Source organism: Thermobia domestica, chromosome 12 (genome assembly GCF_964235325.1).
Source record: "Thermobia domestica chromosome 12, izTheDome1.hap1.1, whole genome shotgun sequence".
In the NCBI taxonomy this organism is placed as follows: domain Eukaryota; kingdom Metazoa; phylum Arthropoda; class Insecta; order Zygentoma; family Lepismatidae; genus Thermobia; species Thermobia domestica.
In genome coordinates this window covers 54,727,232-54,742,598 of record NC_137465.1, presented here as the reverse complement: position 1 = coordinate 54,742,598, position 15,367 = coordinate 54,727,232, and the positions used below count along the sequence as shown (strand labels likewise).

The following is a 15,367-nucleotide window of genomic DNA, read 5'->3' as shown; positions in this document are numbered from 1 at the left end:
CAACACTGGCCGAGATAGAGACGTTTCCCAGTGGACAATCCGTCGGAACATGCGTGTTCTCGGGTATGGGAGCCGTCGCCCCACACGTGTGCCACTGCTAACCCGGCGTCATCGGACAATTCGGCGTGCATTTGCCAACAATCACCACGGATGGACACTGCATCAGTGGCGTAACGTGATCTGGTCTGACGAATCACGTTTTCAACTGTTCCATGCAGATGGGAGGCACCGTGTGTGGCGCACACCGCACGAAGCGATGGATCCAGCGTGCCAAGTGGGCACAGTCCAGGCCGGTGGCCTATCTGTCATGGTGTGGGGTGCATTTTCGTGGCATGGAATGGGCCCCCTGGTCGTTCTGGATGCCACATTGACTGGTCAGCGGTATCGTCAGCTGCTTGGAGACCATCTCCACCCTTTTGTAATGTTTCAACACCCTGACGACATTGCTGTGTAACAAGATGACAACGCAGCCCCACATCGCGCCAATATCGTCCGTGCCTGGTTCGACGAGCATGCAGGTGAGATCCAACGACTGAATTGGCCACCTCGCAGTCCGGATATGAACCCCATTGAACATATCTGGGATGCCCTCGAGGTCAGGCTCAGGGCATTGAATCCTCAACCCACGAACAGGACCCAATTGGCTGCCGCTCTGCAGGATGTGTGGTGCCAACTGCCTCCGGACGTGTTCCAGGGCCTTGCTGACTCACTGCCACGCCGTATCGCTGCACTCCGCAGGGCCAGAGGGGGCCCGACCAGATATTAGGTGGGTATCCCATGAGTTTTGCTCATTCAGTGTATAAAGTATAAGAATTATTCATGATTTGTCATGGAAATGTCACAGGTGAATGCACAGTAGACAAAGAATGCAATTGGAAGGAGAGTTCGACAGGGATGATATCTTTCGCCATTATTTAATATGTATCTAGAAGAGATAGCGAAGAGGAGTCTACATAATGGAAATATTATTTCGGTAGGAGGTAAAATGATTAGGTGTATACGGTTTGGGGATGATATGGCTGTTGTTGCAGAATATAAAAATAAAGTCAATAAGATGTTGAAAACCTGAGGAGAGTTTGTGAAGAATATAGGATGAAAATAAATGTTAGAAAGACAAAATGCATGTTGATTGGAACGAAGTGACCGGTGTCAAATATAGAAGTAGGAGCGGAGAAAATACGACAGGTGACTAGTTTTGTCTAACAAGTAACACTTCCCAAGTGTAACACTCTGATTTTGATAAAATTTGCCAGGTAGATACTAAACATGAAATAAACGAATATATGTTTTTTTTTTTTTATTTTTTGCAGAAAAACGGTTTTAGGGGCAAAAGCCCCTACCCAAAATTTTGGGAGTTCACGCTCGAAAATCAAGAAGTACACCGAAGTGGGTGAAATTGTGCACAGATATTGTAGACCTAAAATGAGGGAATATGTGTTTCGTATTCACCTAGAAAACGGTTGGGTGGGGCACGGACCCCTCCAAAAATTTGATCATGAAATATCAGAAATGCTAATAATAGTATGTCAGAAATGCTTAAAGGACATGGAGAACTGGAACGAAACTTTGTTGTAGTGACAATACGCAAAAAATTTAACGAATACGATTTTTTTATTTTCTGCGGAACAACGGTTTTACGGGGCAAAAGCCCTCACCCAAAATTTTGAAATTTGACGCCCAAAAGGCAATAAGAAGTGGACCGAAGTCAATGAAACTGTGCACAGATATTGTAGACGTGAAATGCGGGAATACTGTTTCGAATTTTCCTTTTAAAAAAGAGTGGGGCGGCACACAGACCTTCTAAGCCGTGATTACGAAATATCAAAAGTGCAATTCGGAGGGGCCTTGGCCCTAATATTCTTTTGGGGGCCAAGGCCCCATCCGAAAGAAGTAAATTTTACCGTAGTAGCGCAGGAAGGAGTGGACCGAAGCAAATTAAATTGTGTAGGTATTGTATATGTTAAATAAGGTCTCTCGTATTTCCCAAGTGTCCGCATCCGATTTGCTTCAAATTTGGCACACCAACAGTAAATAGGAAATAAACCGACACGTCTTTCTGTTTGTGCGGAAAAACATTGTAAGGGTTAAAGGCGCCTCCCGAAATACTATAAAATACGCTATACTGTTTGTGCTTATGTTGATGTACCAAATTTGAAGAAATCGGATGAGGACACATGTTGAACACGAAAGGCCTTATTTTACATGTATAATATCTCCACACAATTTCATTCACTTCGGTCCACTTCTTCTTGCGTTTCGGACGTCAACTTTCAAAATTTTCGGTGGGAGCTTTTGCCCCCTAAAACAGTTTTTCCGCAGAAAATAATTAAAAAAAAAACACGTATTCGTTTATGTGTAGTATCTACCTGCTAAATTTTTATCAAAATCGGAGTGTTACACTTGGGAAGTATTACATGTTAGACATGTAGAGTTTAAACCAGGCCGCAGTGGCTCAGTGGTAGAGCGTTTACTTATGGTGCATTCGATCTCAGCTCGCGCCAAGTGAACTTTGTGGTTGACAAACACCGTGTGCGTGGGTTTTCTCGGGGTTCTCAGTTTTTTCATTCCATCCTTTCATCTATTTCTCATCATCATCATCGCTTTTAGCCTATCTAACATATCCGTGGGACGTAAAGCTCAAAGATTTCATATTATTGTAAAGTTTAACGTCCCTTTCAGAAGCGAGGCTATATGAGACAAAACCTACTGCTTAACGCGGAATCCGAACCAAATGAGCTCTCGCCGGGAATGGGAGACCAACTGAGTACGTAACAAGTAGTGACTATTTTCATGAATACGTGTATCATATAGAAATCTCTTCAAGTCTGATACTAAAATATTATTATTATTATTATTTTACGTATTACTTGAGATGCAAACTATAGTTGCAGTATTGTAGAAGGAATACTGCCTAACTGATAATACTTATGAGAATTGTTAGGTTTCTACAGGGGTGGATCTACCCTTCCCACCTTGGGAAAGCAGTAATTACGTAAATTCCTCTTCCACTCTACAAATAAAGCACTGATTAGCATATAGCACTGGAAAAGGATTAAATTTTAAACCGGAAAGTAAAGCTTTACATATTGTTTTTCTGTAAAACAGATTATTGTTTAGCTTTAGTGGATGAACGTTAAAAAAGTAATGGAACGAATTAATTTCTTTATAAGACAAAGCTGTAACATAGCAAGCTGTCGTTTCTAAAGAGAGCAGAAACATAGCAAGTAAACATAAATCGAAACCTCTGCTGAGCTAACACTCACAGAACAGTGTGTTAACATTTTGATTTTGTCTTATGCCTAGAGGCATTTACAAGATCAGTACAATATTGTCTCTTAACGTGTAAAAATCGCCTGAAGGAAAGTGGAACAAAATCCTAAACAGTTGTGCAGTGCTCACTTTAAGCCAAACAACATATATCGAAATAAGGAGTAGATCCTGGCTGTTAGCAAATAAAAACCATTTTTTATGAGCTGTTGGAGCAGCCAACTGCAGATACTGATAGAAATATAAGAGATTTAAATGCTTCAGCAAAGTAAAAATATGCTTCGTATTCGTAGCAATTGAATCCCGACTATAAACAATTATGACCGCAGCGAGATTCGTACACCGAGACCATGACTTCACCGTCTGAACAGCGACTATTTGCTTGCTTTTGCTGGTATATCAATGCATTTCGGGCACAACTTTGGAACATGAACATTGAAGTGAAATAATTAGAATGATGGGATTGACAGTTTGAACTGTCCACTATTGCAACCCTAGTTGGGCATTACAACATTACGCAAACTATATTTTATATACAACCATTATTATACATTTCATTTTCATAAACTTGCTCTTATGATAACAATACCGATTTCCTAACCGAATTCAATGAATAGGTAATTGTTTTCTTTCTCCTTTTTGGTTGGACTGTTCAAACGGGTTGTGAAGACTAAGCAAACAAGAAAGCTTTCTGATGTCTTGATCATCTCTCTCCTGACGGGAAGGTCTGATTTCTATAACATTGACGACCATTTTCCGCAGAAACTTCCTAAGGCTTCACTCACTTCCATTGTAAGACAAGACCCCTCCCCCCCCCCCCCCCCCGACCTAATGGAAAATCTGAGTCCTCGGCCATGGCTCAAGCCTCCGAGAACTTTCATTGCCCTCATCAAACTCTGTTAATTACCATATCTGTTGCAGTTCCACTCCAAAAGCAATCTTTCCTTCGCACAACAAAGTATCTTTCAAGTTCTGGCTTCAGTTTATTTTCCAATTCTTCCATCTGTTGCAGATAAAACTGTGCAGATTTCGCACAATTCAAATGTCCTGCTGCGTGAAAGTATGGAAGCATCAGTGGCGTATCTAGGCCAGGGCCGGGAGGCCTAGGCCCCCCAGTTTTTTCAGTGATAAATTTATGCTATTATTTATACATTTTTTAAAGTTTATATATACCTATCAGTCTGGGTACTGGCTGCCCCCCCTCCGTTTTTACCTTCTAGATCCGCCACTGGGAAGCATGAGTTTAGCAGTACCGTAGGTACATAAATATGCAGGTCCCAGTCTCTAGTACGCTCCGCTCGAATACAAAGCATAATAATGTAACTTGTTCCAAATATTGAAGCCAGTTCAGCTATTCGACCATTATCTCTCACATGTACCTTAGCTAAATAAGTCATTAGTATTTTAATGTCTGGATTATCCTTTTAAGTCGTTTACGGTTTTTGTACCTGTGATCAACTTATCGAAACTGAAACGCATATTACTCTCTTCAGCGTCCTCAACTAAACTGCAGTCCTCTCAAATCTGTTGATAGAGTGCTCGTAACGTAAGTCAAAAAGTGGGCTCTCAGTGCTCTTGCATATACAGTTCCATTTAATATGTGTATCACAGTATTTTGCGCATACATTCAAATTAGCTGGAAAAGGAAAACATCGCGAACCAGAGGCGGGTCTAGAAAGTACAAGCTGGGGGGAGGGGGACCAGAAACCTATATGATAGGTATATCATGAGTTTACTAATAAGTAATAGCTTCAATTATATTTGTCACCCAACAAACTGGGGCCCTAGACCCTCCCGGCCCCAGACTAGATCCGCCTCTCGCGAACCAAACAAATGTGACTTTTTCGAGTGAAGGAATAGCCGCTTTCTAGGCAGACGCGATACGAATGCATTCTTAATGCTTCTATTTTTAGACATTGTTTTTTTTTTTCTGGTCGCTTTATTCTTTGAGATAAGAAGGCAAGGGTATTCTCTGTTTACTTTCATACCACTATGAACCGCACTAGCTTAAAATTTATGTATGTTTAGAATGAAAATTACCTGTATATAGACTAGTAGCAAGTTATGCCAATGATGTTAATAGTGAGTATACTGGATATATATGCACACTTTATTTCTCGCTACTAAAAAAGAAAAAAAAAATTAAATGAACGCAGTGTGCACAATTGGGTCACGAGAAAGCAACTCTGTCCCACTATATTTTTCAAAAACGTCGAATTTCTCGAGTAATTGTATTCCGATTTGGATGTTTCTTTTTTAAAAACAAAGCTAATTAAATGTTCAATCTAAAATATTTTAAGCACTGATTACGAATTCCTAACGGTTTTGGAGATTTTCTACAACCAATTCAAGAACAGTGTTTTCAATATGTATTACTTTATATTAAAATGGAAAATTGTGGCTTTGTGTCAAATTTTACGAGAAAGAAGTATTAAGAAAAGTTATAGATCAGAGCTTCTAGAACAAAAGTGATTTTACAGAATTGGAATATCTTAAATAGTCTCAGAATTACAAGCTTAAATCGGGAGACATTCGCATTCCGGACGCCGCCATTTTAAGGATGAAGCGCACACGGGATTTTAGCTCGCGGTCCTTTATTTACTGGGCTAAAAAAACATATGCTACTACGTAGCAAAATTAATCAAAACAAAGTAATATCCCAATTGTGACAAGAAAGATTCGGGAAAAGTAAATCATCTCGAAGCCGTTTCACGATTCGACTACGGTAGCGTGCGACTTCCGGTGTGGGTGTACGCGGCAGTAGGGCAAAACTGACCAGGCAATGGACTTCAAGCCGATACATCACGGTACGGTTGATGTGCTTTAAACCCAACCGAGAACACTGATTAATACAGCGACATAAATACGTACAATTATAATTGCAAACAGCAATTAGTGAATGAAGTGATGTGAAAGACACACAGGTGAATTATAGTGGTTTTGTGTAAGTGTAGTGTTTAGTGTTAATTGTAGTGAACATAGTAGTTATTAACCATACAGAGGAAACCATATCACAGGAGAGAAACATATGCACAATGAAGAAAAAACATATAGGTGTAAAAACCAACATAAAGAGGATTCAGCTGTAAGGAATCATACTAAGTTGTCAAAATGGAGTTAGAGTTCAACAGTGCAGAAATAAATGAAAAGTTATTGATTTCATTTATATAAAATAGGACAATGAGGTTATAGGGTAGGATTAGTAGTAGTTTATTAATTAAACTTACTTAATGAACATGCTTCTTTTAAAAGATAGGATTTAGATAGCTCCACTGGGCTCCATTCCACTTTTCCACAGGGTGTAGTAGTCAGACAGCTAGACGCCCTTAGAGCCCAATCTATGACTTGACTCCAATAACCTTCTCTCGCGCCACATGGCTGAACGTAAGACAAACTGTCCGAAAGTCAATCGGAGGGGTCAAAATTGAAGGCGGTTGATACGCTGGATGAGGCCTACATTTATCTCACGCGTATTGGTATAACACTGGGGCAATTGCATAACGTGACACCACTCGTAAGGGATGTACAAGTTTTAACGCCAATGCTGAAAAGTTCCACGCAGAAAATTGTAATTGTAGGCGGATACGGTTATGAGGGGCAATTGGAGGTATGTAAGGTGGATACAAATGTGAATGATGTCTACTTTCAGAAATCAATCTTAACCATAATCTATCCTTCCTTTGTACAGAATCAACAAGAACCAGGTACGGTTCAACATTGACAAAGCCTCTAGTCACACCGCCAGGTTATTCCCTCGGTTTTACCATGACGGGTCAGGAAATGACTCCGTGCTATTTCTTTTCATAACATTTCTGTAAAAGGTCCTGATGCCAACCGAATTGATTTCTACTCATTTGGACTGTTAAAACGACGTCTATAACTTACCCTATGGAAAGCCTACATGGAATTCCTATAGCTATGCTGTAATGCAGTTCGTTTTATCCATAATGCTGGTGGTCTGATAAAACATAACCAGTGACGGTGGCACAGCATTTCATACGTATGTTAAGTACACTTCGAAAATAAAGATAGGAAGATTAGCAAATACCCTCGTGCATCATAAACTTCATTGTTGAATTTCAGAATAGGTATTTAATTGTCATTCATTCCCGCAGATTCTATTATCATTGACAACAGTTCACGCACACAATCACACAATTTCACGAATCTTAAAACGCTACTTCTGATTAAGACGTTTATTAATTTCATTAGATATTAACAGCATGCAATAGTATACTTTCTGCTACATTTTGTACTACAGGAAATAAAACGCATAAATGTTGTCAACTTCTTAAAAATTATTATTTTTCTTTTAATTTACAACAGTATACTGGGAAGATGTTAAAATTTCTTGAAAAATAGTTGCAATGTACTGAAACACTGCTCCATGTGTACAATTATATTTAATATACAGGGATTATTTCTGAACACATTCAGTACGTATATTTTACAATAATGGCACGACTTTAACATTTTCCAGAATGATGCCAAGGTATATTTTTGCGACACTAAAGAAAATAATTTTAAAGCATTGATAACATTCTTCTGCTTAGATAAAAATATTTTCAATATATGAGTAGTAATTAATTTACCTTTGCTATGCTCTACATCTTTGAAAATAAGATCAAATTTATAAGCATAATCTTAACAGAATACGTAGCCATAAGAAGAGAAAGAGGAGTTATAGTTTCACACAATTTAAGGCAACTTAAGTTCTTGTAGATAGAACGAAAATTTCATTTTATGGATAAATCATAAAGGCTGAGTCCGATTTCCGGCAGTATCACAAAATCTGATTCAGAAAGATAATCTTGAATTACAGTGACAAAAAAGACCTAAGGTCGACCACAGGATTTTGTGGGCTGTAATGCCATAGTTTAGTAACTTATATTTACACATTTGTTACCGTAAATACTAGTATAAATATTTCATTTTTGTATGTGTTCTTTACACTATAAAAATTACTTTAACAGTCACTGAAATATAAAAGTCTAGAGTTTTAGGTAGTTCATACAGATCTACGTCGATCAGAACCATAGTTACCAGAATATCATTCCAATAATAATGTGCGGTAAAAACGTAAAAAAAGTTCCTTCCACCCCTCCATCCCTCTTGCGGGCAGGTAATGAAGGCCCAAGGGCTGTGTGTAAAAGTGCAGGCTCCACACTTTCTTCATTTTGACAATCATGGAAGTGATGTAGTTAGTAGCACCACGCTCCGGCCCCTTTTCTTCCCTAGGTTGCCCCAGGCACGCATTTTGAAGAGGCTTGATGAACTTCAGAGGTGCATTGGAACAAAGATAGGAAAAATTTTCCTGACCTCGCCAAGCATCGAACCCGATCAGCCCAGTTGGCAGATCGACGCGGCTTTAAATGGCGTGCAGTCTACTCAATTTTACAGTAATGTACGTGCATTTCAAATTGACAATTTAACTTATTAATATCTTCTGGTCACTAACGAAGATTACTAACATCCAACGAATGAAAACATTTCGTCCAGTTATAATTTCACATCAACGTACTATACTGGGGTATGATCGTTGCCGGTCAATACGTATATCGCTGTCGATATTCCAGAATGTCTATCCGCCTGAATGAAAGAAAATCAAAATAACTATGATGATTGACGCCATATTTAGTATGACGAATTTTCAGCCATATGAAGCGAGAACGGATTCATTTTTCACCAAATACAATAGCTTGTGGGGTCTCAGATCGTATGAAATGTACTGGAGTAAGCACGGACTACTAATGAAATAGGAGTCTGTCCTTACAAGATGAGCTACACATATCTCATTGTGAATCACTTGCACTCTAAGTTAGCCATCTAACACAGTGGTCAGCACCATCATCACTTTTCAAGTAATCTTAAACTAGAAACTGCGGTACCTGAAAAAGTGGTTCGACTTCGAATATTCACCGTTTGAATTTTTCCTTCTATTAGCCTTAACAGACGGAAAAATCTGTTTATTAGAGGAGGAACCGTGGTTCATCCTAAACGAATTCAGCGAGCGTTACTAATTCTAGGTACTTCTTTAGTACAAGCTGGATTTGAACCTTATTAATCTCGTATGGAATCTCACTGAATTCTTTTAAATCACCTTCGAATAAATGTCAATTTGATTATGGAACCTGCATTCAACGTTTATGTTTATATACACGCAATGCCTCATATGCCACATCAAATGGGCCTCGTTATTCGAGTAAAACAAACAACTATTTTTAGACTGTTGTCAAAAACTTTCACATTTTAGTTTGTTTCAGAGGATGTAACCTTGTTCAGAAATGTAAACAATTTAATCTATCCATCTACCTCTCTCTTTCTCCAAACTGATGTCCTAGTAAATGGATTCTTTGCAACTGAGGTGGATTCTTTTAATAATAAAAACGAATGATGAGTACGTACAGTGTTTTCATATTTATTTTATACATTCATAAATAATTCTTTCCAAAAACAGACCTTTTCCTAACCCATTTGTAAATAACTTATCTTCAGAAATCAAATTAAGATGGTTCTAATAACAATAATAATAAAATATATCTTCTGTATACACAATTTTGTATTAAAATATTGTATATAAAAATTGACTACAACTCTCCACTGAATATAATAAACTAATAGTTTCTTTTTTCTTTTTTTTTTTATTCCACCACAATACAACTATCATCCACTTTGTCAGTCTTTTCTGACGGTTTTGTTGATCTATCGGCACTAACACTCTCATCTTTAGATTGAGATTGAGATTTGTCAAAGAAGCAAGAAATTTTGCCTCCTTTGGGTATTTCTTGCCCACGGGGAACTGATATCAAAGGCGCGATTCTTTTTCGTGGGCCTTTTCGTACCTCCGGAGACTGCTTTAATTGTCCTCTAGGAGGGAAAATACTAGGAGACGAAGCACCTGTTACTACTGGAAGAGAAGTAGATGAGCTTGCAGCTACGCTCTCTAACTGGAGTCTTCTCTCCTCAGCAGATAAGTGCTTCGTGAACTTTTTGATGGAAATCTTTGACACCTTAGGGCTTGCTTCCACTGATCCTGTCGGAAGGGGCAATGGGGCAACAACTTTTGGTGTCAAAATGTAGTTCCACTGGTTAGGCAAAGGTAAATCTGAAAGACCATGTTCTTCCCGAAGCTCTTTGGAAACATACCAACACATTTTCTTATGCAAGGTACCTTCCTCCGGGCATTGTATCCAATTGGCTACCTCCTTGATTTTGCGAGATACACTTAACTTAGATATTGAGCACTTTGGTTTCTGTGGATGTCTGTTTTCATCTGTCGTTAAATCATTATCAGCATGTGATCGCACGTTGTCGTCTTCATCCATATTGTGCTGCTTCTTCCAATACGCCAGGAATTCCTTCACAAGGAATTCTCTTCCGTTGAGGTTCCCATGCACAAGCTTCAATAATGTGGGAACAGCTGTAAAGAAAGAAAAAATACATGTATATATATAGGGAGGTGCAAAAGTAGGTACACAGATTATTAATTTTTAATGTTTAAAATTTTTCTGGTAATCATGGCTGGTAATTTAACCAACTGACTAACGGAAATGGATAATCAAACAATACTCAGGGTTTCCACTCTTTCCCCCAAAAATCACCAATTTTTCCAGGACTTCGACACAGGAAGGTATAAGAGGATTGTAACTGTAGGTTCAAAACTCACAACAGTGAAATGAAAAGTACAGTAGCTTATGCAGTGAATATTAAAGCAAGTATAGTATTAATACACAATAATTAAATACACAAAGCGGAGCGTAATTTGCTTTTTTTTCCCCCTCCCAACTCCCCTTTAGCCACCCGATTCACCCACATCCAGCACATGTATTTTCATTCTTTCTACATGACATTTTAATTGTGCATCGAACAAATTTACTAACAACAAAAATCTATTTTTCGTACATGGCATTTTCATTGCGTGACAGTCTGACAGATATAATGAGGGTAAATGAAGGAATTATATTACAAGTTTTTTAAATGAGTATTGAGTTGTATGATTTCCTCATCTATAGACATAATCGCATATGAAATTTTACTGCAGAGTATGTACTGTTGCGAAAATAGACTGATTATGGAGGATTGGTACTGGTAAAGTCCGCAGCAAAAAACCTGCAACATAAGCATGTAAGTTTATTGTGAAACGACGAAGTCTTTTGCTCCAAAATAAGTGTGCAGGGGAGGACGCCGAGGTTTAACCTGGCGTGATTCGTGCCACTTAGACGTTATGTTGATTCCCTGCGCTGTTAGGCGTAGTTTCACAATAAACTTACATGCTCATGTTGCAGGTTTTTTGCTGCGGTCTGTACAAAGTAGAGTTTCTGGTGGATAGTGCTAGTGAAGACAGCGTCCATGAATGGGTTGACAGACTAGTGGATGAAGAAGAGAGAAGTTCTCCCAGCCAACCATCCTGTTGGAAAAAAGAAAGCCCACCAACCACCACTCACACATGCAGGATCATGACAAAATTATTATTTAGCACAAAAACCGGAATAGCAAACAAAAATAGCAATCAATTAACAACGTTTATTATAATTATGAAAAATCTGAAAAATCCGTTTATTATAATTATGAAATTTCAGTATTTCCGTAAATTTCAAGGACAGAAATGCATTTTCAAGGACATTTCCAGGATGTTTCCAGGGCAAAATCAATTCAAGAACATTTCCAGGATGTTTTCAGAACAAAATCAATTCAAGGACATTTCTAGGTTTTCCAGGATTTCCAGGACGAGTGGGAACCCTGAATACTAGAAGACAAAGTGCTGAAAAGATTCGACGGATATGGATTACAAAATTTGATAGACCTCCAAGCAGACTAAAAATTTACAGATTATGCAATAAATTTGATGAAACTGGATCCATCTGTAATGCATCAGGGTGCTCGACCAGTGTGTTATTTCCTAGAACAATTAAATGTTAGTTGCGCAGCCATTTGTCCCCCCCCCCCAAAAAAAAAAAAACGAAGAGAAACTTCTCGTGAGTTACACATTTCCCGTAGATCTTTGGGGCGTGTGATGTAACCTTCAGATTTGAAAATGTATCAGTCAAGGTTACTTCATGGATTATTAGAGGATTCTCTAAGACCGTAGATTACAATTCTGAAAGGTAATGTTGAATGAAGAAACACAATATTTAGGCATTATTCGAAAAGTGTATTGGTCAAACGAAGCGAATTTTAAACTTTCAGGCGCCGATAATACACGTAACTGTCTATTATGTAACAGAAGACCTCCATGTAACACTTTATTAACAATTGAATCAATCTAGAGGTTACGATTTGGGTGAATCTTTCATGTAAAGGGGTCTAAGCTATTTTTTTTAACAAAACTATTACGTATCTAAACATATTACGGGACACTGTTATTCCACAATTACAGCGACATGATAATGACTTCTTTTTACAGGAAAATGGAGCTCCTTCCAACTATGCTGTAACAGTATGCGAGTTTTTTGACAACGAATTACCCAATCGTTGGACAGATAGACGAAGGCTAGTTGAATGGCCACTACGATCACCAGACCTCACCTCAATGGATTTTTTCTTTTGGGGTATTGTCAAAGATAAAGTATCTCGAGGAAATTACGCAATATTGCCATCATAATTTCATAAAAGAAGCGTGCCAAGAAATTAATAACAATAAAAAAAAAAAAAAAAAAAAACTCTGTTCCAAACTGTGCTTAAGTGTAGAAACTAGAATGTGTAAATGCTGAAGATCGCCATTTTGAGAACCTTAGAGATAGTACTTAATTATAATTTCTATATAATTCTCATTGTGACCACAAAGTTATTGTTTTTTCATTATCCAGAACTCATTATGTAATACATAACTTCTAATAAAGAAAACAAGAATTCTTATAATTGTATATGTACTTTTGCACCCCTCTATACATATAGACACTACAGATACTCTTAAGTTTATACACGAATTGTTTAAATGGTTTCCTTCCTTCCCCAGAAATCTCAGTCTCTTACTCATAGGTAGAAATGTATGAACGTTTGGTATCAGTATTCTATTTAAGACTTTTTAAAAGTCATTTACAAAATAAATAAATAAATACAAATCAAAATGTATGCTGTATTAATTTTGAACACATCGGAAGGGGAGCTGAACTACAAACTAAAGATTTTAAACACTGGCCAATTATAAATGAAGTTAGTTTAAAAGTGAAAGCAGTTACGTTGCAGAAAATTGAAAATTACCAACACCTGGCAACATATAATTTTCACAGACGAAATGGAGAAAAGTAGTATGACACACTAAACCAATGGTTTTGAGTTTAAGAAATTAGTTTTTGTTAAATAGATACAAGCAAACAATATCTGTAACACTTAAAATGAAGGGGGTTTAAGGCTAAAAATTCACAATTATAAAGAACTGAAATACACACAAGACAACTACTACTTCAATTATCAACACATACAGGTATTGATCTTAAAAAGAGTTTATAGCTTTCTCATATACCAACGCTAAAACTCACCAACTCCTAATCCATTTTTAATTAAACTATCCGAAGAGGTTTAAAAAAAGCATCAATCGAAAATTCTGGAAATTTAATAGACACAGAAAACAAGAAAATTAATCTTTAAATATAAGAGAAAATGTCGAGAAGTTTTCAGAAAGGTTTGCAACTTCCGAAATGATGCTTTGTACGCACAATTAATTAATTTTAAGTTGTGCTTCAGAAGATACCGTCAGAGAATTGCCATTGCTAGAAAAAGGGAAATGTCTGGAAAATTATGTAATGTAAATTGTTTAAGGTGGTAAAGAGAAAGTTTCGGCAATATGTAACCCGTGCTGATTATTTCAAAATCGAACGTGTAACCCGTGCTAATTATTTAAAATCAAACTTATGCTGTAGATGGGACCTTTCTTTAGAAACTAGCATTAAAATTTAATTTAACTTTTTGTAAAAAGTTGATTCAGTTTATCAAGCATGGTCAGTTAACAAGAAGTTTTTTAGAACTAGCGTCTGTGATTGAGTTTCTTCTGAAACTGCTAAAATAATGCTGTGGTACTCATATCACTTTTTATTGGTGTGGTTATACGTAGTGAAATGGGTCTATTTCTACGATCTGATATGAAACAATACTTCTGTTAAGGACCTAGCTTCTTAATAGCTATACATCGTCAGGGTGCCTTATATTAGAATATTAATACAAATTAAAATTATAGCTGTTTTGGTATAAATGGCTTTAGCGGTTCGTCAGGTTTCGGCAAAACTGAAGAAATATTTTGCAATACATTTCACACGAAGGACATTTCTGTGTACATTTAGGCACAACATTTATTTGAAACTATGTAATACAAAGCACCAACAGGATGTCCAGAATTCGTTTACTCAGGTGTAGAAAACGTCTGTATAATATCACAAAATATGATATAGGTTGTTACAGTGAAAGCGAAAAATTTACAGTCTTTAGTATCATAATTTCAGTTTTTAAATTTCTAACCCTATAATGAGGCCTGAAAAGGGTTCTGACTCATCAGTAGCAATAAATGTGACAGAGCAAACACCCCTCCTATAGCCCGAAAGCAGATACATAGATGTTGCTTCAGCACAATAGTCTTGGATTAGGATTTATTGCAATGTTTTGTGCCTCAACTGAGTCCAGTTGAAAATGTGCCTGACACAAACTGCGCATGCATGCACCAGAGAGCGAAATTTGTCATTACGTCTGTTGTTGCCTAGAAAACGACACGCAGTGTAGCAAAAATCTAAAATTTAAACATGATTTTTTTTTATTATTATTAATTCTTTCTGTCTGTATAATATCACAAAAATCAACGTTTAAATTCGTACAACGCTTTATCGAAGACTATTTATAGTAAACACGCTAAAAACATTGAGTAAAAGTAAATAATAAAACCATTATGGCAAAATGAAAAAGTAAAAATTATATTTTTGGATGTATTATTTTCTCTAGTTTTTTGTCGTAAATGAGAAACTCTCAGTCTGTGTGTTTAAATGATCTGATACACAACAACAAATGATTTGACTAGCATTTGATAAAATATGAATATACAATAATTATATATTCAAGCTTGTATTGATTATTCGCCTACAAATAAGTAATATCTAGGGTAATTCTTATTATCTTA

The 15,367-nt window shown here is 37.2% G+C and overlaps 1 protein-coding gene across 1 annotated transcript in view; it reads right to left on the bottom strand.

Moving 5' to 3' along the window:
• Window positions 1-7,545: 7,545 nt before the first annotated feature.
• The window catches only part of LOC145666455 (uncharacterized), a 66,816-nt gene continuing 58,994 nt past the window's right edge, over window positions 7,546-15,367 (bottom strand). Inside the window, exon 12 of the mRNA XM_081733687.1 lies at window positions 7,546-10,687. Within this exon, the coding sequence (XP_081589813.1) occupies window positions 9,909-10,687 (779 nt within the window). The 3' untranslated portion in view covers window positions 7,546-9,908. The remainder of the gene's footprint in view (window positions 10,688-15,367) is intronic.